The 22648-nt window shown below is 41.0% G+C and overlaps 1 protein-coding gene across 3 annotated transcripts in view; it reads right to left on the bottom strand.

Moving 5' to 3' along the window:
• Positions 1 to 434: 434 nt before the first annotated feature.
• Positions 435 to 22648, bottom strand: part of WIPF1 (WAS/WASL interacting protein family member 1) — a 110263-nt gene continuing 88049 nt past the window's right edge. For all 3 annotated transcript variants that reach the window (XM_073633861.1, XM_073633862.1, XM_073633863.1), the window contains 6 exons: positions 21357 to 21486; positions 16686 to 16874; positions 14158 to 15222; positions 11219 to 11425; positions 7128 to 7241; positions 435 to 3484 (listed from right to left, as the gene is read on the bottom strand). In XM_073633861.1, coding sequence (XP_073489962.1) covers positions 3429 to 3484; positions 7128 to 7241; positions 11219 to 11425; positions 14158 to 15222; positions 16686 to 16874; positions 21357 to 21486 — 1761 coding nt within the window. In that variant the 3' untranslated portion in view covers positions 435 to 3428. The remainder of the gene's footprint in view (positions 3485 to 7127; positions 7242 to 11218; positions 11426 to 14157; positions 15223 to 16685; positions 16875 to 21356; positions 21487 to 22648) is intronic.

Raw genomic sequence — 22648 nt, 5'->3', positions numbered from 1 at the left:
TATGATTACATCATCATTTAGTGTGATGAAATCATCAAACTGACCTAGATCATTTTGATGTCATAAGAATACTTGGTTGAGTACCCCTGCATACTGTTTCAGAGCAAGAGAGGTTATCCACTAATGATACTGTAAAACTCCACAAGCACAACATCAATATATTCAAACTCTCCAAAACATTCTTAGTAATGCAATAGTGGTTGCAGCTTGGAACCCTTCTAATTTTGGGCCCTGGTGTGGCTGCACACCATACAACCCCTTCATCTTCACACTGAGTAAACTGAACAGCCCCTCACAACCACCAGACCAGGGTTGTGGGGAAGAGGCCCTTGTCCTCATCAACATGGGGACAAGGTGCATCTCCATGACATGTACACAATGTCCTCTAGTGGACCAAAAGGAAAATGCAGCAAGAAAATATATCTGGCCAGGGATGTAGAAACAACATGTTAGTGCACATCATTAGAAACAGCAGACAAAAAACAACTGTTTGATCACACTTTAGCATTAAAATACATTAAAATTGCAGTTACATTGTACAATCATATTGCAGTGCGTTTATAACAGCACTAAGTTAAATAGGAAAATACAACTATTGAAGGTTTGCATAGGACCACAGGCAATCAAACATATAGCAATAACATTATTATGCTAGATACTGCTGAAAAGAAAAAGAGAACGATAAAAAAAAGCCTTCATCGTATAAAAATCCATGAATGCAATAACTGTATAAAAATAGAAAAAAAAGGAAATTCAAAATGTAAACTAACATAATATGATTATATATTTAACCAACTTTGTGCTTTTTTGCCTGCAGATCGCAAAACGAAAATCTTTGGTAAAGCTAAATAACAAACACCTTTTATGTTATTCTTATTGGGAGGGTGGAGTAAGCAATTTAATGACAAGCTCCACACAAAAATACACTAGCTTCTTATACCTGACTGCAGCAGCTTTTACACAGTCAGATGCGTAAGAATATGGTTTTGCTGTGTCCCTACAAACCAATGGGAGGAAATGCTCGCTACTGGTGTCTCTAAGAGAGGTATAACAAGTCAGTGGGAAATGTAACCCTTTGGTGAGTGCATAAGTGAATTAAGTGAACATTTTAATAACATTGTAGACTGTCTATAAATGTTCCTAAAAAATAGAAATAAAAAAAAAAAAAAAAAAAAGAATGCATCTCACAGTCCAACAAAATACTGTAGACTCCAATACTTCTGCAAATATTGAAGGTGACCTTACGTTAAAGACCTTGCTTCGATATAAAAAAACAAACAATATTTAGCTCTATTTTTTTCATGCTGGAGTATTTTTTCAACCAATGATTACAATAAAAGAAATATATAAAATTCTTAAATCTTTTTATATTGGTCAAAAAGAAACAAATTGCTCTTCACCAGCACAGCCATAGACTTGCTGTACATTGCATAATTAAGGTTTAAATCAATTTGAACATTACTTGTGGTGATTTGGCTATGTAGGGATTAACTAGCGCTTCCAGCAACACAAAGTGATCAGTACTGCAGACAGATTTTAAAATATGCTCTCTGTGCAGGTGGACAGCAATCCAGGAAAAAAAAGGATACAATATGTTTTCCATGTATGCACCACATCCACACAACCATTAAGTCAAGGAGAGTCTTAGTGGTCCACTGACCATTCAAGCAAATTGCCAATCCTGCAACATGCAAAAATCTAAACTGACCAATCATACAATTGCTTTTGTTTGTCAGGCCAAGCTGATTGATTGCTTTGCTGGAAAGCAGATCTAACCTTCTTGAACGTTGAGTCCATTAGTAACACTGGGCATGAAGCCTGTTTTGTAAAAGACGCCACAATACAATGGTACCAGATGAAGTTCACAGTTCCTTCAAGTATGGTAATCATAAACACAATCAAAGCAACCAAACCTATAAACCCCCCCCCCCCCAAAAAAAAACCCATAATTTTTTTCTCTAGACTTGATTTGTACCAAACACATATAAACCATTTTGTAAACATAACTGCATTTTCAGCTTTCTAATTATTCTCACCACCAAACTACCACATCGTAAAACAGCTCTCCATGGGTTAATATGAAGGATATGGTCATTTTTGTATATTTTTCATTTCAGATGTAACTACAGTATATGAATCTGGCTTGGTGTGCAAACAGTGCAACTGTTGGCTAGCACTATTCTTAAGTTGGCCATGCACTGTTTTGTTTGATTTATTTTGTTTCAGCCTACGGGGTAAATGAAAGAAATCTAATACATTTTTCACCCGAGTTAAACAGTACGGATGTTTGCTGAGATCTGTGGTACCCTCAGACATCCCAGTCATCATCGGATGCTAAGAGATTTGTTGGGATCAGACAACGATCATACAAAGTTTTGGGATTTCCATATTAGGTTGATGACTTAATGAAGCTATATACATTACTGCAGATGAATACACTATTTAGAAAATATGAATTACTATTTCTCACAGTGCTTGCCTCACGTAACAAAGGCTTGGAATATCCTTCATAAATGATGCACATGGTACATATAGACCAGCACCCATATCACAATAAGCCGTTTTGTTCATTCTTTACCTCGAATGCTCAAATAGCTAGGAATAAATGAGAACATATAAATCGAGAAGGCAACTTTTTTCTGAATCTTCACCAACAGTTGACTACAACTAGTTAAAGTGAACCTGTCACCAACTAGCCATCTCAGTTGTGCTATATTATGTGGTGGCAGGTACCTAAAGGTGTCTGCATGTACCTTTATAATGTGAAAACTGCTCCCTTTCCCACAATATATCCATGGGCTTTCCAATGTTGCAATGCTTGCTCACAATGCACTTGCTCTGTATTCAGATTCAAACCATATATTTAGGCAAGGCATTAAGGGACCATTGCCAGGAGGCAGGGGAGGTGACAAAACACTCTGCTGTCAGAAACTTTATCTGCAGAGGGCAAGCACACCTAGATTTGGCGTTCCTTGAGGTGCAAGGAAGCATATTTACATCACACTTAAGGCATTTTGCAAGCACCTATGGATGATTCACCTAAGAAAAAAATTGCATAGGACTAGCAGGATAAAAGACAGAATTCAAAAGAAAGCGCAGCTTTTCTTTCTGGATGTGAAAAATCTGAGCAAATGTACTAATCTTTTTTTAAGATTCCTGAGAATATCAATCATATTTAAGGAATTATGTCTTCATAGTCATGAACTGATAGGTCTTTTTGTTGGTCTTTAACACTGGTTATCCTCAAGACAGAAACACAGCAATGCTGATCGACAGTAACACAACATCCCTCAATAATGCAATGCAACCGTAGAGCAAGATGTATCCACCCAGTCATTCAGATGATCCTATGTGGTCTTTTTTCCTTTTCTTCCAACATATACAAAAAAAGTCAAGGAACAATGGTATCTTTGGCATGGAGATCCTTTTCACCTGGGTATTGGAGGCAAAGGAGGAGCACCTCTCTCTCTCCTGGAAGATCCACCTAGAAAAAACAGACAACATGCATGTCAGATAGGATATAAAACTAATATAAAGCCCCCCTAACATCCAAAAAAATTTTCTTTTTCTGACTGCCCTCTCCATCCACACATACTTATGTAGCAAGATGGTAGAAGGATTTGAGGGCCCAAAGATTAGAAAAAGCCTGGCAAGAAGTGTGGTTCACTATCGGTCCCTGCTCTATTATTGTTACTACATTGGAGTCAGCTTACAAGGTACTTAACAGATCAGAGGATACCACATTACTGGCATCGTCCTCCATATATAGTGGACCTATTCAAAGCTAAACCACTTCTGGTCTAAAGTTTTTTTTGTTCTTCGTACGTTATTCGGGATCCCTGATAGAGATCCCTGGCTAGCATTATTGCATTTCAAACCTCCTGGTGTTACTAAGAAACAGTTTAAATTTACTCATTTCATTCTTTTAGTTTCTAAAATGACCAAAGCCAAGGCATGGAAAAAACAATTCACCCACTGCTCTGAAGTCGAATTCCGAATGGGTAGTTTTTTCCGTGAACAAACAGTTATCTTGCATCCTTGCTAATAACCATACCAAATTCTGCAAAAATTTGGGTACCCTGGATTGCATACCGCCATCCAAAACTATCTGTCTAATCTGGCCCTCATTGATCCAGCCATTGATTATATATCATACCCCCCCTTGTCGTGCTCCCCCCTTTTTCCCAACCCTCCCTACATCTCTTTTCTATTTAATTCCTTCCCCTCACCATCTTTCCACTCCATCCTATCCACTCTTGCTTTTTTTTCTTTCCTTTTCTCCTTTTTTGTTAATTTCTCCTAGCCAATTCTGGCTCTATCTGCTAGGCACATATATGCCTTAACTTTGACTGGTCCTCCCTGTTGAGCACCAGATAGATGATTTTCTCTGTTTATATGTTTTGAATGATGACAGGACACTACTGACAACTAATATAAAGCTAAGACTCTACATTGTAGAGTCTACAATATGATAATTGCTATGGGTGGACAATAGTGGGATCATATTTTAAATGGCTTATTATAACTTGTCTTGAGTTTCTTTCAAACAAAAGTTCCACAATGTTTCTATACAGGGACTGATGTCAACCATCATACACAATTAATACAATGTAAATTAAATGTGAAAGAACAGTGTACGTTTAGTCCCATAATACACCAGCAATCATGTTGTCATCAGCAACAGGCAAGTTAGGAACCCAGATGTTTAACTTTAGATGCCACACTTTGCAAAGGTTTGTGGCTTCAGATGTGTTTGCAAATGTATGCAACAAATTACTGTTAGTTTATATTGATATGAACAGTTACCATTGTTGGATTTTGTATAGACACACACTGAAGGTCTTCAGTTTCCTTGAGTGGTGTTGGGCTACTCTTGTTTTGCTTCACCTTTAAGGAGGAAGGGTTGCCTCCAAGGCATGCCTGCTCTCAATGCATTCATTACTATGCCCATGTCTTAAGTTTGGAGCTTACACACACTTTGTGCAGAGAGACCTATGTTTTTCTGCAACTGATCAAAGCAGGTCTCCACAAGGGCACTAAGAAAACAATGTTTTCTATGTGCCCCCTTCACACTACAACAGTGTGGAGAGGTGCAGACTAACCACTTCAGCTCCGAAAGGTCTACCCCCCTTCCTGACCAGGCCAATTTTTGCGATACGGCACTGTGGTGCTTTAACTGGCAATTGCACGGTCATGCAACGCTGTACTCAAATAAAATTGATGTTCCCTTTCCCCACAAATAGGGCTTTCTTTTGGTGGTATTTGATCACCTCTACGGTTTCTATTTTTTGCGCTATAAACAAAAAAAGATCGACAATTTTGATTAAAAAAAAACATATTTTTTACTTTCTGCTATAAAACATATCCAATTAAAAAAATGTAAAAAATCTAATTTCTTCATCGATTAAGGCCAATACAGGCATACCTTGTAAAGTAAAAAAAATTAATTATAAATCTATGCCGTAGTTTGTAGACACTGTAACTTTTGCAAAAATCAATCAATATACGCTTATTGGGATTTTTTTACCAAAAATATGTAGCAGAATACATACAGGCATACCCCAATTTTAAGTACACAATGGGGTTTATTTACTAAAGCTGGAAAATGCAAAATCAGGCTCACTTCTGCATAGAAACCAAAGAGCTTCCAGTTTTTAATACCAAAGCTTAATTGAACAAGCCGAGGTTAGAAGCTCATTGGTTTCTATGCAGAAGTGATTTTGCACTTTCCAGCTTTAGTAAATAAACCCGATTGTGTACTTAAAATTGGGGTATGCCTGTATGTATTCTGCTACATATTTTTGGTAAAAAAATCCCAATAAGCGTATATTGATTGATTTTTGCAAAAGTTACAGTGTCTACAAACTACGGGATAGATTTATAATTAATTTTTTTTACTAGTAATGGCGGCGATCAGCACTAAGTGTTTTTACCTAAAATGTTAAAATTATTTAACCTCCTTGGCGGTTTTCCAGAGTGTGGCTCAGGGTTAAATTTCAGTACCATTAGCGGTAACTCCAAGCCACACTCGGGATTGCATTGCAGGATCCTGGTGCAGGTTACTTACCTTGTCCCCAGGATCCTGCGATGTCCCCCCGCTGTGTCTGTGGGCTGTTTCCTCTGCCCGATGCCTCTGAGTGCCGGGCTCCGTTCCCTGCGAGTGTCGTGACGCACGGGGGCAGAGCCTGGCGGCAAATTAAAAAAACTGAAAATTCATAACACATACAGTACACCATAATCTTACAGATTACATTACTGTATGAAATCATTTCACATCCCTTTTGTCCCTAGTGCTTTGTCCAGTGCCCTGCATGCAGTTTTATATTATATATACTGTTCTTTCTGCCTGGAAACTTGAGATTGTCCATAGCAACCAAAAAGTGTCCCTTTACGTCAAAAGCGGTTTTAGACCAGCTAGAAAACAGCGATAGTAAATTAGAACACTTGCAGAATTGAGCGATAGTGAATCGTGGGGAAATTCATTTTATTATTATTCTATTATTATTTTTTATAATTATTTATAGTTATTTATTATATTATAATTTATGATTTCGTGTTTTAAACTTTATAATACCCGGGATATCTACTAGACTCTTGTTTGGACAGATTTAAGTGTGTTATTGCTAAGAATTACAGGCCTACAATATAAAGCGCCAAATTTCTATGAAAAACAATTGTACCGCTTTGAGACGCAAAAAATCTGATATAATCATACTGCCAGGGAGGTTGCCTGGGCTTTTTGTGCTGAATAGCTGGAGAATGTGCTGGGGATTCTTTTTGTATTGTTCTGAGGATAGCTAGTCTGACATAGGCCTCAGTGCACCATTTATACCTCCCCTACCCCAATACATTTGTAACAAGATATATTTACCTACAACCCGTTCCTTAAAGAGCTTTAATTAATATTAATGATGAGTTTTCCATGGAAGTGAATGGAGGCCAAGGTGTCTCAGTATGCAGCTAATGATATGAAGTAATTGTGCAATGGTAGTATGATTTCAGCACAGGCCACACAGTAAAGGAGTGGGGTTGTAGATGCAATATGTATAAAACATTAAGAATTTGCTGGGGGTAGAGAGTTAAAGAAAGTGCACTTATCCTTTAAAGAGAAAGCTAATTCTACTCACTTCGGCTTTCATTTCTCATGAGTTTACTGGGGTAAGACTTGTTTGTCGGTATGTAGGGTTCCGGTGGTGGCAGATCAGTAAATGGGCGGAATGAAAATCGTCGTTCCCATTCATCTATATAAAGAAAGAAAAAAAAAAACATAATAATAATGAAACACACAGATAAGTATCCTACAACAAGGATACAACTAAGAAGATGATGATTGATATCATACAGAAGGAGAACATATGAGTTGTGCTCAGCATAAGATTAAGAGACTATAATAGACAGTGGCGGCCCATCCATAAGGGGCGAAGGGGCGCCATCCCCCTAATCCATGCACCCAGCCCCTAATCTACATGCATGGACGCATGGATTCTAATGTTTTTTTTTTTTTAGAAGCACATGATTAGAACCTGAGGCTCTAATTGGCTTCAAAAAAGGGTGAGCTCAGGGCGCGATTGGATTGTTTGCCGCCCCTACCCCCCCCAAAACAAATATCAGCCACCACTGATAATAGAAAAGAAATTATAAAATGTCTCAAGCTACCTATATAAAAGCTTTCAGCCTGCATACCCATTTTTTATATAGGCCATGAATTTGTGACTGATTTGTATTTTATATAATATCAGTTTACATTGACATACAGTAGATATTAAAATGTAGGTAAATCCTAACAATATGCAGTGCTGTGCAAAAGTTTTAGGCAGATGTGAAAAAATGCTGTAAATTAAGAATGCTTTAAAAAATAGAAGTGGTAATAGTTTATTTAAATGAAATAACAAAATGAGTAAAAAAAGTAAATGAACAGAAAAGAAATCCAAATCAAATAAATATTTGGTGTGACCAGCCTTTGCCTTCAAATCTTCTAAGTACACTTGCACACAGTTTATGAAGGAACTCGGCAGGTAGATTGTTCCAAACATCTTGGAAAATTAACCACAGATCTTCTGTGGATGTAAGTCTCGAATCTTTGCATTCTGTTTTTATGTAGATTTTGCACAGCATCCCAACTTTTTTGGAATTGGGGTTGTACAAACGTCCCAGATGTCATCCCAAATCAAAATTGTAGGTATTGTGCAATGGAAGGTTAACGTGTAAGTAAAAATGCTGAAATTTTAACTCCGTTATTAAAACTTGGTGCACCAGTTATTACTAGCAGTAACCTCTTTATCACATTATCTAGGCTAAATTCACAAAGCTATAGCCTAGGTTTACATTGCTGTGGGTTAGAAATCGTGCGAGTTCAACCCGGCAATGCAGTCCGACTTCGGGGGCGACTTGACAGACATCTGTGCGGGTTCCTGCACAGATGTCTATACAAATCGCCTCGCGAAGTCGCCAAAAGTAGTACAGGAACTACTTTTGGTAATCGGTGCGGTGCTGCAAAGTCGGCGCCACACTGATTCGGGCGGTGCCATTGCCGGCAATAGCTGACGATTTGGCATGCCATTTGACGTGTCAAATGGCATGCAAAATTGTACCAATGTGAACTTAGGCTTAAGGCCCCTTTCACATGGGCGATCCGATCAGGTCCACCTATCAGTTTTTCAGGGGGACTTGATCGGACCCTCCAGTCTCTTCTATGGACACATATCCATTGATAACCTCCTAGATCCGATCCTGTCTACCAAAAACAGACAGATGGAGGACCTATTCCCCATCTGTCTGGCGGATTGGATTGGATGGAAATAGACAGGCAGTCCGTTTCCATCTGATTTCCCCATAGAGGAGAGCAGGACGGTGTCTGTGTCCGCATAGCGAATCTGTCATCCACCTGCTCCGCAGTGAGATTCCCTGCTAAGCAAGCGGATCCTGCTTCACGGAGGCACCCATGAGAAAGGGGCCTAACACAAAGATAAGGCTCTCTAATTAAAGTAGAACTTTATGCTATAAGCTAAACATGGGCGAACAGATAGGATTTTTAATGTTGAAGAGACATGCCCTGTCTCTTCTACATTAAAGTTACTTATCTGCCTGTTCGCCTCTGTACAGTAAGCTGTGCATGCGCAGCTCATTGTACAAATTCGGCAATGCCGAAGCTGATGCTGAAGCGGAGTGACGTCATCTCAGCCCAATGACAGCAACCAGCAATCAAGACCCAGAAGCTGGCCTGAAGACGTCAGGCGGGGAGCTGCATCGCTGGACCAAAGGCGATTATAGTTCAGCTTTAAGTTGTGTGACTGAAATTTTTAAAGGAGAAGTCCAGCCTGAGCTTGTTTGGCTGGGCTTCCCCTAAGGGTCACAGGAGTGCAATTCGTTTTGCACTCCTGTGATCCGTTTTCAGCAGAGAGCGGACTGAATTCCGCTCTCTGCTGACGTCACTGGAATCAGTCCAGGCACCACGTAATCACGACAACAAAGTCTGTATCCTCCAGGTGCCTGGACGAATGCCTGTCTCAGCCTCTCAGCGAGTCGCTGAGAGGCTGAGACGGCCGCTCCCCGCCCCTCCACAGCTCAGCGCTCCAATGAGCGTGAAGGAGCAGAGTGGAGAGCTGCTGATTGACAGTCAGCAGCTCTCTGCTTGGGGAGCTGTGAGAACTGAGCCATCGGACCGATGCTGCATACACCTGTGTAAGTATAAATCTGAAAAAAAACAACATACTTCTCTTTTAAATCACATTGGATTAGCTGAAAATAACTGCCACTTTTTGAAAATACGTATACTCCTCCTAGTGTGCTAGCTTTTTGAATTGATCCCTGTACAGTGTCTCTTGTCACAGCTCTCAGTAACCCCTAGATAGCAGCTGTGTAAAAATCCCTAAAGCAGAACTTTACCTATAATAACTTGGTAACAAAATAATGTTCTTTGGCAAGGAACATACATTCCACATTAATAATAATGCTACCAAAATTAGTGTGTGTTGTAAATTGCTTCCTGCATTGGTCCTGTTTCTTCTTGTTGGAGGCATTTTTCTGAAGCCCAGAGCCCCTGAGCAGAAGTAAATCATAAAGTAGAACTAAACCCATCGATTTAACAATTTCAAAAAAGAGTTACATTCTTGGAATGTCGGGATTGCTGTCACATTTGTCACTATCTAGGAATTGCTAGAGAGTTGTAACAGAAAAGCTTAGAACCACCTCTATACAAGGGTACTGTTAGATGCTAAAGTACAATAAAGAACAAGGGTTTTTTTTTTTTGCTATTATCAAATGCATGTGTAGCGGTCACTACCTGCAGGTAGGTGATTAATAAGTATTTAGTGACAGGATGCAGGTAAATTTTGCCAGGCCTGAGGTTTAGGGCAGGCCTGGTTGTTTTGATTTGGGAGTAGAGCCTAAGAGGGAGGTGAGGAGGAGTTCTGGGCCTGGAGTTCCAGGTGGCCGGGGGCCTAGGGCCCTAAAGGAGGAGAGTCGTCAGAAAGCCTTGAAGGGGGGGTTCAAGATGGAGGTCCTGAGTATGGAGAAGATAGCATGTAGTGTCGGGGACTGTGCCGGACATCCCCATGCGGGGATGTGCCGTATGTGTGTGTGGAGGAAGTAGGAGTAAAGCGCATGAAGTAGACTGAAGCATCGACTTTCTGTGACCGGGGAACACAGAACTTTGATCAAGAAAGAAAGGTCAGTGCAACGTAAAGAAGAAAGAGCAGGAGAGAGTAGTAGCATGCTGTGTTGCTACGGAACACATTATGACCTGCAACGTACAGTAACTTCCAAAGACTGAGAGGTAGTTCTGCATTGAGTCAAGGAAGATAGGCGGTACAGGCCTTTGACTTTAGGATTCATAATCAGAGAACTTGTTTTAGTCAAACAGAGGAATTATTCAGAGGGATCCCTTTTGTTCAACTTGGAAGCATTGAATGGGGAACTTAGAGTCGGATAGCCCGCATTGTACAAGAAGTAATAGTCTCAAGAGGGGACTACATAGGGAAAATCCATTTTTCAAAGGCCACGGCCATGGATGATACTCTACTCTACATCTCATTATCTTATACCGTTCTCATTGATAACCCAGTTTACCCCGTAAATAAAAGCAAGAAAGATGGAATTACTGACTGGTGATTTATCATTGGTGATAGGAAATCGTAAGCAAGGTGATTGGCAAATGGCTCAAACCAGCAGCCCTTACGGGGGTACTGCGCTACACATGTTTTAATGTAGGTACACTTACCTTCACCAGATGAATCTTGATAACCATTTCTCATAGAAGAAGAAGGTGGTGGTGGGGGCAGAGGCCCTAAGCCTGGTCTTTCTGGAGGTGGTGGTGGTCTGGAGACAGTTCTGGGGGATTCTGCTCCAGGTTTCATCGGAGGCTGGGGTATTGATCCCCTAGGAGTAAATCCATTTCTATTGGCAGGGGGAGGTGGAGGAAGTTGTCCTACACAGAAGCAGATTTAAGATACATAACTATTATACAGTATATCTACATACCAGTCCAGCATAGTGACTGATAACATAACACTGCCATCTATCTTCAAGTATGAAAAGCTGCTTGTATGTATGACTGCACACTTACCGCATAAATCATTCTATTCATTAATTAACTTGCCACTTGTCCTGATAAAAATAGAATATCCCGGCACGTTTAGTCTGTGTACTACTGTATAGCTATAATTATACCACTACTATATACATATTTGCTGGAAGAATTTGTTACAGACTACAAATCTGCACTAATACAATGCAACAGATTAGCAAGTAGCTTTAAAAGTATAGCTAAACCCAAGTACAAAAATGAAATATACTACAGCTAATTAGTTCTTAGATGTGTTGGCTGCATTCGATTTCTTTGTATTAGGCTTTTTTTTTTTAATTTCTTTGCACTTTTTAATTGCACGAACAGCAAATTTGCTGTCCTTGGTTGGCTACCCACATCCACAGTATCTATGAAGGGAACCATGGATGCCATCAGGCTGGACCATGGACATGTCTGCCTTTGTTCATCTCCATTACATGGGAGCTAGGGAGATTAGTAGTTTACACAAGAATGATAACATTTTGCTTTCTGTTCAGCTCACAGGAAATGACAAGGGCACTGCATTTCTTGCAAAATCAACAGGTCATTTATGTACTTGCTGAGGACTGGTAAGCTGCAATGTATTACCTTTTTACATAGTAGGTGAGGTTGCAAAAAGACACAAGTCCATCAAGTCCAACCTATGTGTAATTATGTGTCAGTATTACATTGTGTATCCCTGTATGTTGCGGTCGTTCAGGTGCTTATCTAGTTTCTTGAAACTATGGATGCTCCCCGCTGAGACCACCGCCTGTGGAAGAGAATTCCACATCCTTGCCGCTCTTACAGTAAGGAACCCTCTATGTAGTTTAAGGTTAAACCTCTTTTCTTCTAATTTTAATAAGTGGCCATGAGTCTTGTTAAACTCCCTTCTGCGAAAAAGTTTTATCCCTATTGTGGGGTCACCAGTATGGTATTTGTATATTGAAATCATATCCCCTCTCAAGCGTTTCTTCTCCAGAGAGAATAAGTTCAGTGCTCCCAACCTTTCCTCATAATTAATATCCTCCAGACCCTTTATTAGCTTTGTTGCCCTTCTTTGTACTCGCTCCATTTCCAGTACATCCTTCCCGAGGACTGGTGCCCAGAATTGGACAGCATACTCTAGGTGCGGCCGGACCAGAGTCTTGTAGAGAGGGAGAATTATCGTTTTCTCTCTGGAATTAATCCCCTTTTTAATGCATGCCAATATTTTGTTTGCTTTGTTAGCAGCAGCTTGGCATTGCATGCCACTGCTGAGCCTATCATCTACTAGGACCCCCAGGTCCATTTCCATCCTAGATTCCCCCATAGGTTCTCCCCCCAGTGTATAGATTGCATTCATATTTTTATATTTTTGCCACCCAAATGCATTATTTTACATTTTTCTACATTGAACCTCATTTGCAATGTAGTTGCCCACCCCATTAATTTGTTCAGATCTTTTTGCAAGGTTTCCACATCCTGCGGAGAAGTTATTGCCCTGTCCTTGGGTTTAGTTATTTTAACCTTTTTTACTGCCAACACCATAAGGCTTAAGGTGGCTGACAGCTGGCTTTTACACTCCGCAAGCTGATTGTTGGCCTTCTAGTGAAATCAATTTGATGGCTGTCACCCCACAGAGTGGGCCCCCTCGCCGTGCTCTATTAGCTCCAATGGAATTCAGGTGAGACATCAGGGGTCTAAAAGACCTCTGATGTCTGATAAAAGGGAACCCGTCTTAATAACAATATAATCGCATAGGGAAACTTTTGCTCTCTATGTGATATAAATAAAGTTTTACTGAAAGTAAAAAATGTCAAAAAATAAAGTTACACCTAAGCGCTTAAAACTCCCACCAAAAAAAAATATTTGCATGCACATACGAATGTAAATTAACCTGTTCAGGAAGCCTATGTATGACAATGTTACGAATCACCGCACACACCAGAGTGAGAGCAAAAATTCTAGGGCCATTATTCATGGTTAACTCTAAACTAATGATATAATAAAGTGTTGCCTATGGAAAATATAAGGTACTGAAATTTGTCATCGTTTTGCGGGCGTGCACAAAATTAAAGCTTGAAATCTGCTTATTCGGTTAATCCTCATCCTTATACTTTACCAAAAATTGGGTAATCCATTATGTTTTTGTGCCCTAAAATGACTTAAATAAAAAAAAAAATTTCCTGAAATAAACTGTTGCGCAAATATCGTGTGACATAAAAAAGTTTATTCTTCTGGGTCTCTGCTTTCAGAAAATATATAATGTTTTGGGGCTTTAACTAGTCTTCAGCCCTAAAATGATTTTTTAAACGTGTGCAAAATAACGGAAAAACGACTCTGGCAGCGAAAGGGTTAAGGGATAAGTATCTCACTTTCTCACTTCTCAGTGATGGCCCAATTAGCTATGGGAAAAGGATTCCCCGTTCCACAGCTGCACATACACAAAAGGGATGGGGATGCCTATGACATCAGTGACCTAATATGGCCACAGGGCCCTATTAGACCATATTAGATCGCTGACACTGGCCATATTAGCACTTTCAAATTACTGGAACCTCTATCTGCCAGATCCTAGAAAGATTTTGGTGGCTAACATGCTATAATTTATATTATCAGTTAAAGTTGTTTACCTGTTCTTGAAGGTGGGTCTCTAGATGGTGGTGGAGGTGGACCAGACCTGATAGAGTGCACAGCAGGTGTAGGAGGAGTAGGTAAGGATGGAAAGGAAGGATTTCGTTGAGGAGGTCTTGACATATCATCAAAATTGGAAGGGGTAGGAGGAAGTGGAGGAGGTCCAGGGCGGCCTGGTGGCAGAGGGGGTCCCTGGTTAGATGAATTGGGTCTAGGTGTGGAGGGAACTGGGGGCTTATTGTTTTGAGGTGGGGGAGGTGGGGGTCCATCTCTTCCAAGTGGAGGTCTGTTTCCTGTTGGAGGAGGAGGAGGCCTGTCATCATCTCTACCAAAAGGTGGTCTATTTCCCATTGGAGGCGGAGGTGGCCGATCATCATCTCGGCCAAATGGAGGCCTATGTCCTGCTGGAGGAGCAGGGGGCCTGTCATCTTCTCTGCCAAATGGTGGCCGGTTTCCTGCTGGAAGAGGTGGTGGTCGGTCATCATCTCTACCAAATGGAGGTCTATGTCCTGCTGGAGGGGGTGGTGGCCTGTCATCATCTCTGCCAAGTGGTGGTCTATTTCCTGTTGGTGGAGGTGGAGGTCTATCATCATCTCTACTGAATGGTGGCCTGTTTCCTGTTGGAGGCGGTGGTGGTCTGTCATCCATGGAACGACTAGGTGTTTGAGGAAGTGATGGCTTGTTCATAGAAGGAAGTGATGGAGGTACTGACGGAGATGTTCTGCTGTTACCACCAAATCCAGGACTTTTATTCCAAGGTGAAGGAGCAGGTCCTGTGCTCATTTGCCTGTTTGCAGCAGGGACTGGTGGAGGGCCTCTGTTGTAAAGACTTGATGGGGCGGGCCTCGGTGTATTAGGAACTGAAGGTGGTGCATTTTCTGATCTAGGACTAAAATCATTTCTTGGAGGAGGTGGCATGCGGTTTCTCTGTAGTTCTGGGGCACTGCTTCTCATGCCCAGTTGAGGTGTGGGGCCTCTGGGAGATCCACTTGGTGGAGCAAAAGGTCTAGGAGTGGTTGATCTTCCACCAGGAGGCAACATTGGTGGTCTGCTTCCCACTGAATCTAAAAATTACAGAATTTAGTCAAAATGGTGTAATCTAGCGAGGGAATATTTTTGGTATAGACAATTGTAGAAATTACTATAATCAACTGAAAAGAAAGTTGGTGGGTGGATTGAAGACAATGTGCAAATTATCTCTTATCAAAGCAAATAATCAGCCACGATCATGCCTTTTTTGCGTAAATTATATCATGATTGTAGGAGGCTGCACTCAGTTATGCACTGCTACTTGCGTAAAGTGGTACATGCCTACAGTCATAAGTCTTTAAACAGAGACTGTCACCAGGGGCTCCCAAGCATCAAAACACACCAGTGTGTTTATGCTGTAAGATTGAATGTGCCTGTGTGCATGAGTTCTTAGTGCTTCTTAAGCTAAGTACATATTGTGTTTTTTTTGTTTTTTTTCAAGTAATGTGAATGCAGGAATCTCCCCCACTGTGCTTATTGTACTCTGACTGATCGAATGCTGTTTTTTTCGACAAAAGCCGGCTTAATGATTGACTTCTATTGAACAGAGAGGGCTATACACAAATAACATTTTGATACGTGTACCCAGCTTTACTCTCCCTGTACAATATTTTATTAACTGGTATGTTATGGGGAATGTAAGAAAAGGCTTGGAACACCTGTAACAAGTTCATCATTGTAAATGGAATTAAACTCTAAGGAAAGGAGTGAGGAACTATGGTAGGAAATCTTGCCAGTGAAGTATCCAGGAGAGATAAGAAGCCATACCCCGACTGGCCAATTAGACTCCACCTTTACTTGAAAGATTAAGCTGGTCATAGATGGATAGAATTTTGAATCAAAAATCTTAGGAAAAGTCTTAGGAAAATGTGTACGTAAATTCTAAGAACAGTTAAATATAGTTTGAAAGATTTCCTTTGTTTTTAACATTTGATTCTGGAATGAATGGACTTTACTGAACGAAAACCACATACACTACTAGAAATAAGTTCTTTTGAGAAAAACTTGACCATCCTGCTCCTTTAAATTAAAATTAAAATAAAATAAAGTTTATTGTATAGAAAAGGAAAAGGGGTATGAGGTACATAGAAAAAGGGTATTGCAAATACCCAAAATGTAAAATTTTTTAACATGGAATAAAAATGTTACATCATAAATGTCAAACTGTTAACAGGTATGTGGAATAAGGCACAAATAAAAAGATATAAAATAATTAAGATAATAAAGTACAAAAAAGAACATTCTTTTCCAAGAATTTTGTTTGTCTACATTCTACCCATCTATGGCCAGCTTTAGTTCTGGGTGTACTGGATAGAGATTCTTAGCCAAATCTTTTTTTGGCCACTAGGTGGCACAAGTAATTCTAGCAATAGTGCAAGCACCATTCAGTCTAATAGAATAAATGAAAGTATGCAAGACAGTTTACCTTACATAAAACTTCATAACAACTCAGACATTATTAAATGGCACATCATATTAAAAGAGAGTAGGTTATTACCATTTTCTCTGCTTCCCGAAGATCGTAGCTTTGGCATTCCTCCTTGAAACAAGCCACCTAACCCAGGTGGTCCTCCAAAGCCTCCTCCGCCACCTCCCATTCCTCCACCTCCGCCGCCACCACCACCACCACCGCCCATTCCTCCACCGCCCATTCCTCCACCGCCACCTCCTGGAGATGTTTTCGGTTCTGTTGGGAAAAAAAATAAAATGTATAAAAAATAGGTATAAAAGAACTACAAAATGGGGTTGATTTATTTAAACTGGAGCGTGCAAAATCTGGTGCAGCACTGCATAGAAAACAATCGGCTTCCTTTTTTTTTTTTTTTGGTCAAAGCTTAATTAAACAAGCTGAAATTAAAGCTGATTGGCTACCATGCAGAGCTGCAAAAGATTCTGCACTCTCCAGTTTTAGTAAATCAACCCCAATGTGTTTTATAATTTAGAATAGACTACAGGTGTACAAGAATGCACTCCCGATATGTCACAATATACAGCAACAGTTTATTTTCTTTTTTACAAACCTAAAAACCTTTTATCATTGAAAAAAAATGGCCTTGAGCACCAGTCAAGTCAAAGAGATTGGTAATCAATGGATCATCATGAGATAATGATGTCATCAGTCTGCTGCAGACAGGAGGCAGCATTTCCTCAGTCTCTTCCCCAGTGATCACTTGGATTCTAATGCCGCGTACACACGAGCGGACATTACGGCGGACTTTGCCCGGCGGACTGGATTTCGTCGGACAATTCGATGTGTGTGGGCTCCAGCGGACTTTGTTTTCTCAAAAGTTGGACGGACTTAGATTTGAAACTTGTTTAAAATTTATCCGTTGAAATCGAGTCCGGTCGAAAAGTCCGCCGTCTGTATGCTAGTTCGACGGACAAAAAGCCATGCTAGGGCAGCTATTGGCTACTGGCTATGAACTTCCTTGTTTTAGTCCGGTCGTACGTCATCACGTACGAATTCGACGGACTTTGGTGGATTGTGTGTAGGCAAGTCCGTTCATTCAGAAAGTCCGTCGGAAAGTACATCGAAAAGTCCGCCGGGCAAAGTCCGCCGTAATGTCCGCTCGTGTGTACGCGGCATAAGTGTGTAACTTTATAGCAAGTCACACGGTATTGGCCAGCAGTATGGGGCTGATTTGTGTGAAACAGCTTTTCTATATACAGCCCAAACCATAGTGCTTGTTGAACAGGCACCAGGATTTATACAACTGTCCCCAGGTAAAATGTTTTACACCAGAAAGTAGGTGCTGACCCTTGACAATACTTTCACAATGGTGGTGCTGGCCTTTTGGAGGTAAAGTAAATTAACATCCCTGGCGGTATTCCAGAGTTAAATATCAGTACCATTAGCGGTAACCCCGAGCCACACTCGGGATTGCATCACAGGATCCTGGTCCAGTGTACTTACCTTGTCACCTTGTCCCCAGGATCCTGCCATGTGTCCCCCCCCCCCCCCCCCCCGCTGTGTCTGTGGGCTGTGTCCTCCACTCGAAGCTCTGTGTGCCGGGCGCCGTTCTCTGCGAGCGTTGCGCCACATGGGGGCGGAGCCCGGCGTCAAATTCAAAAAGTACAAAATTCATAACACATACAGTAAGTACACTGTAATTTTACAGATTACATTACTGTATCAAATAATTTCACCTCCCTTTTGCCCCTACGCTTTATTCAATGCCCTGCATGCAGATTTACATTATATATACTGTTCTTTCTGCCTGAAAACCTGAGATTGTCCATGGCAACCAAAAAGTGTCCCTTTACATCAAAAGTTAGCTAGAAAGCTAAGCTAGTTAGCTAGAAAGTCAGCTAGAAAACAGCGATAGTAAATTAGAACACTTGCAGAATTGAGCGATAGTGAATCGTGGGGAAATTAATTTTATTATCATTATATTATTATTTTTTATATTTATAGTTATTTATTATATTATAATTTATGATTTTGTGTTTCAAACTTTATCATACCCAGGATGTCTACTAGACTCGTGTTTGGACAGATTTAAGTGAGTTATTACTAAGAATTACAGGCCTACAATATGAAACGCCAAATTTCTATGCAAAACAATGTACCCCTTTGAGACGCAAAAATCTGACATAACATACCGTCAGGGTGACTACAGCATTATTAGGATAAGCTTTGTGATCTCTAGGAGAGGGAATGATAACCTGCTAATTCCTGCTTATATAATTTATTTTTCTCAAAAGTCTTCCCTTTTTGACTTCTTTTGAAAAAAACTTGTGGCCTGGCTGTCATGCTGTTTATGTATGTTTTAATACTTTAAAAGGACAACTGTATTTTGTACAATCATCCTTTAAATGATTCCCCACTTCCTAAGACCTTATACTCTAGCACAGTGGTCAACGCATATTGTGACCCGGGGGCCAGATGCAGCCCTTTGCTTGCTTTTATCTGGCCCTGTGATACTATTCCATCCACTGACACCAATAGTTGGTCATATGTCCTCCCACTGACACCAATGAAGGAGCACAATTCCTCCCAATGATAGGAACGATGAGGCACAATTCCCCCAATGACAGTAACAACGAGACACCACTTTTCCCGCTGACACCAACAACTGGGCATATGTCTCCCCACTGACACCAATGAAGGGACAAAATTCCTTCTAATGACACCAACGATGGGCACTATTCCTCCCACTGGCCTCAGTCTCAGCATTGTTTATTCCCACTGACACCAGGACATTTTATACTCCCACTGGCCTCAGTCTGGCCCCCACAGTCTGAAGGACAGTATACGACCCTCTGTTTAGAATGTTTGGGGGCCCCTGTGCTAACAGATCCAAACCCGTGTGGACAAGGGGACACTGCAAAGCCACTGCTGGAACCTCTCCCAAATGGTCCTAAAATTATTAGTGCATGCACAAACAAATCCTTTCATTCCTATGGAAAGGCCATCTATTATGCAACCCAACAATAGATGGTTTTTCCATAGTAATAAATAGGATTGCGCATGTGGAGAAGAATTTGGGACTGGCTGGGAGAATTTCTAGTGGTGACTGTGTAGTTCTGTATATCTGCAGTGCAAGGCTGACCATACACTATACAACCTGACCACACAATGTGCTTTAGATCTACCATCAAATATTATTATTATACATGCTTTATTTAGCATCAACAGTTTGTGCACCGCTTTACAACGTTAGGGCAGACAGTCCAATTACAATACAATTCAATATAGGGGGGAATCAGAGAGCCCTGCTCGTTAGCGCTTACAATCTAGGAGGGAGGGTCAAGTGATACAAAAGGGTAATAACTGTGGGGGATGAACTAATGGAGAAAATGAAAGTGCAGTTGTTAGGTGGAGTCAGGTAGGCTTCTCTGAAGAGAAAAGTTTTCAGGGATCGCCTAAAAGTGGATAGATTTGGAGATAGTCTGATAGATTTGGGTAGGGAATTCCAGAGGATGGGAAAGGCTCGGGAGAAGTCCTGGAAGCTAGTATGGGAGAAGGTGATGAGGGTGCTAGAGAGCAGGAGGTCTTGGGATGACCAAAGAGGAGGATTAGGTTGGTATTTTGAGACTAGACTAGTGATGTAGCTGGAGGCAGAGTTGGGGATGGCTTTGTAACTTATTGTTAGTATTTTGTATTTAATTCTTTGGGTGAGTGGCAGCCAATGGAGGGATTGGCAGGGAGGCATAAGAGACGATGAACGGTTTGTAAGGTGGGTGAGTCTGGCAGCAGCATTCATGATTGACTGAAGAGGGAATAGCCTATTTAAAGGGAAGCCAATGAGGAGGGAGTTGCAGTAGTCGAGGCGAGAGATAACCAGGGAGTAAATGAGGAGCTTTTTGGTTTAATTGGTTAGAAAGTGACGTAGTTTGGAGATGTTGCGGAGGTTGAGGCGGTAAGCTTTGGAAAGTGATTGGATGTGGGGCCAAAAGGAGAGTTTAGGGTCCAGGATAACATCTAGCACCCTGAAGTGTGGGGATGGGTGGATGTTTGTGCCATTGCTCTTGACAGAGAAGTCAGAAGAAGAGGCAACTGGGGGAGGAAATATTATGAGCTCAGTTTTGGACAAGTTGAGTTTGAGGAAGTGGTGTGACATCCAGACAGATATGTCTGTTAGTAAGTTAGTGATGCGTGAGGAGACTGATGGCATGAGCTGAGGGGTGGAGAGATAGATTTGAATGTCGTCAGTGTAGAAATTATATTGAAAGCCATGGAAGGCTATCAGCTGACCCAGGGAGGAGGTGTAGATTGAAAAAATAGGAGAGGTCCAAGAACAGAACCTTGTACAATAGCCTGTCTGATTTGATACCACTGAATTGGTCTTTTCAGTTTGTCCTCATAAAACATAGTTTTGGTAATTCTAAAGGAGATTTTGCAGAAATTGTATAGATTGTTAGCATAGGAGTCAGTATAACAGCCATGTAACTCAGATTTTGTTGCACCATATTTTTCTCATAACAGGTTTACTTTAAGATATAACAATGCTTACAGAGTGGCATTATGACTCATTTCTCGTGTCTCTGAAAAATAATAAGAAATTGGTAGGTGATTCAACTTGCCTCTACTGTGTCCACCCAAATGGAAAAATTAGCTTTGGGCCAACTGACCTTTATATGTTTGGTTTGGACAGAAATATGTGAAAACACTCAAAAAATGCTGAAGGTGCACTGTATCTATAAATATCAGAAGGAATAAACTTACTGTCAAGAGCTGGCCCACTTCTGTCATTGGTGACGGCTTTCTTGAGCTTTTTTCCTTTTGAAATATCAGACAACAGAGCATTTCTTCCCGATTGCTGGGCTTTAGATAAACTGGGTTTTTCTATATTAGCCTGTAATAAAAATCTCTCATGAACACAATGTTCCCTGGGAAGCAATGTAAAGAGAATAAAACAATGTTTTTATTTTGGACAGAGTAGAGAAAGCTTAAAACGTTTGTTAGGCTTCCATTGTTACACGGATCTCCAGTTTGGAGATTTCCCCATACTTCTTGTCCTAGTGAACACACGTTAGGTGAAATAAAATATCTACTCATTGGGGTCACAGACAGTGATAAAAACCTCAGAGAGGTTATTTAAAACTGTTATTTAAAGCAGACCTCCACCCAAAAGGGGAAGCTCTGTGTGTCTGCTCCCCCCCTCTCTTCGGCTGGGGTGCCAATTTTGCGGGATCCCTGGAAAGTTAAGTGTTCTAATACTAAACACACTGTAGCTGCTGACTTTTAATTTTTTGGTGGGGGTTGGAGCTCCTCCATAAGTCACACAGTATAAATAGTTTAATTGCTGTCTCCACCGTTAGTACAGAATATGCACACAAACACAAAAAACTTCTACGATCAACTAAGGCTTCTTGCACATGGGTGCAATCCTGGGGTTTTAGTGTGCCTAGGAGGCACAGGTGCAGTACCCGGTACTACTGCCTGCAGCATGTCAAAATCTATAACATGCTGAAGTATACTGCAGCTCGATGGAGCTGAATGTTGTACTCAGTGGTACTGTACTGACTCAACTACAAGGCTATAAACTTTATCTCCAGCTTCATATAGGGCTTATAACACCTGGCAACCTTTTGTAACCCTTGCATCAATTCAGACAGCTTAACAATAATAAACTCACTTTTGAGGAGACAGACGATGATGTCTTTCGAATGTTCCGTTTAATGAAGGATATTCATAGGTAGAAAAACGTTGATGTTAGACACATGAAAAGATGATTACAGCATGGTGGAATACTGAGCAATGATACCAGAGAGAAGAAAGGGGAGATACAGAAGTATGGTGGGAGAGAGAGTTCAGCTTAGACAGAACACAGCCTAACTGCTTGCCGACCTGCCACTGCAGTTTTACTACGGCAGAATGGCACAGCTGGGGGAAACGACGTTACCTTGCGTCGCTTCGCCTTTTGGCCACTAGGGGCATGCCCGCAGCATGTGCCAGGAGCCAACGCGAGTGCCCGGCAGGCGTGATGACCGCCGGGCTCCTGTGATCGCTCGTGA

Source organism: Aquarana catesbeiana, linkage group LG06, assembly GCF_042186555.1.
Source record: "Aquarana catesbeiana isolate 2022-GZ linkage group LG06, ASM4218655v1, whole genome shotgun sequence".
Lineage (NCBI taxonomy): Eukaryota > Metazoa > Chordata > Amphibia > Anura > Ranidae > Aquarana > Aquarana catesbeiana.
This window is presented reverse-complemented; position numbering and strand designations above follow the sequence as displayed.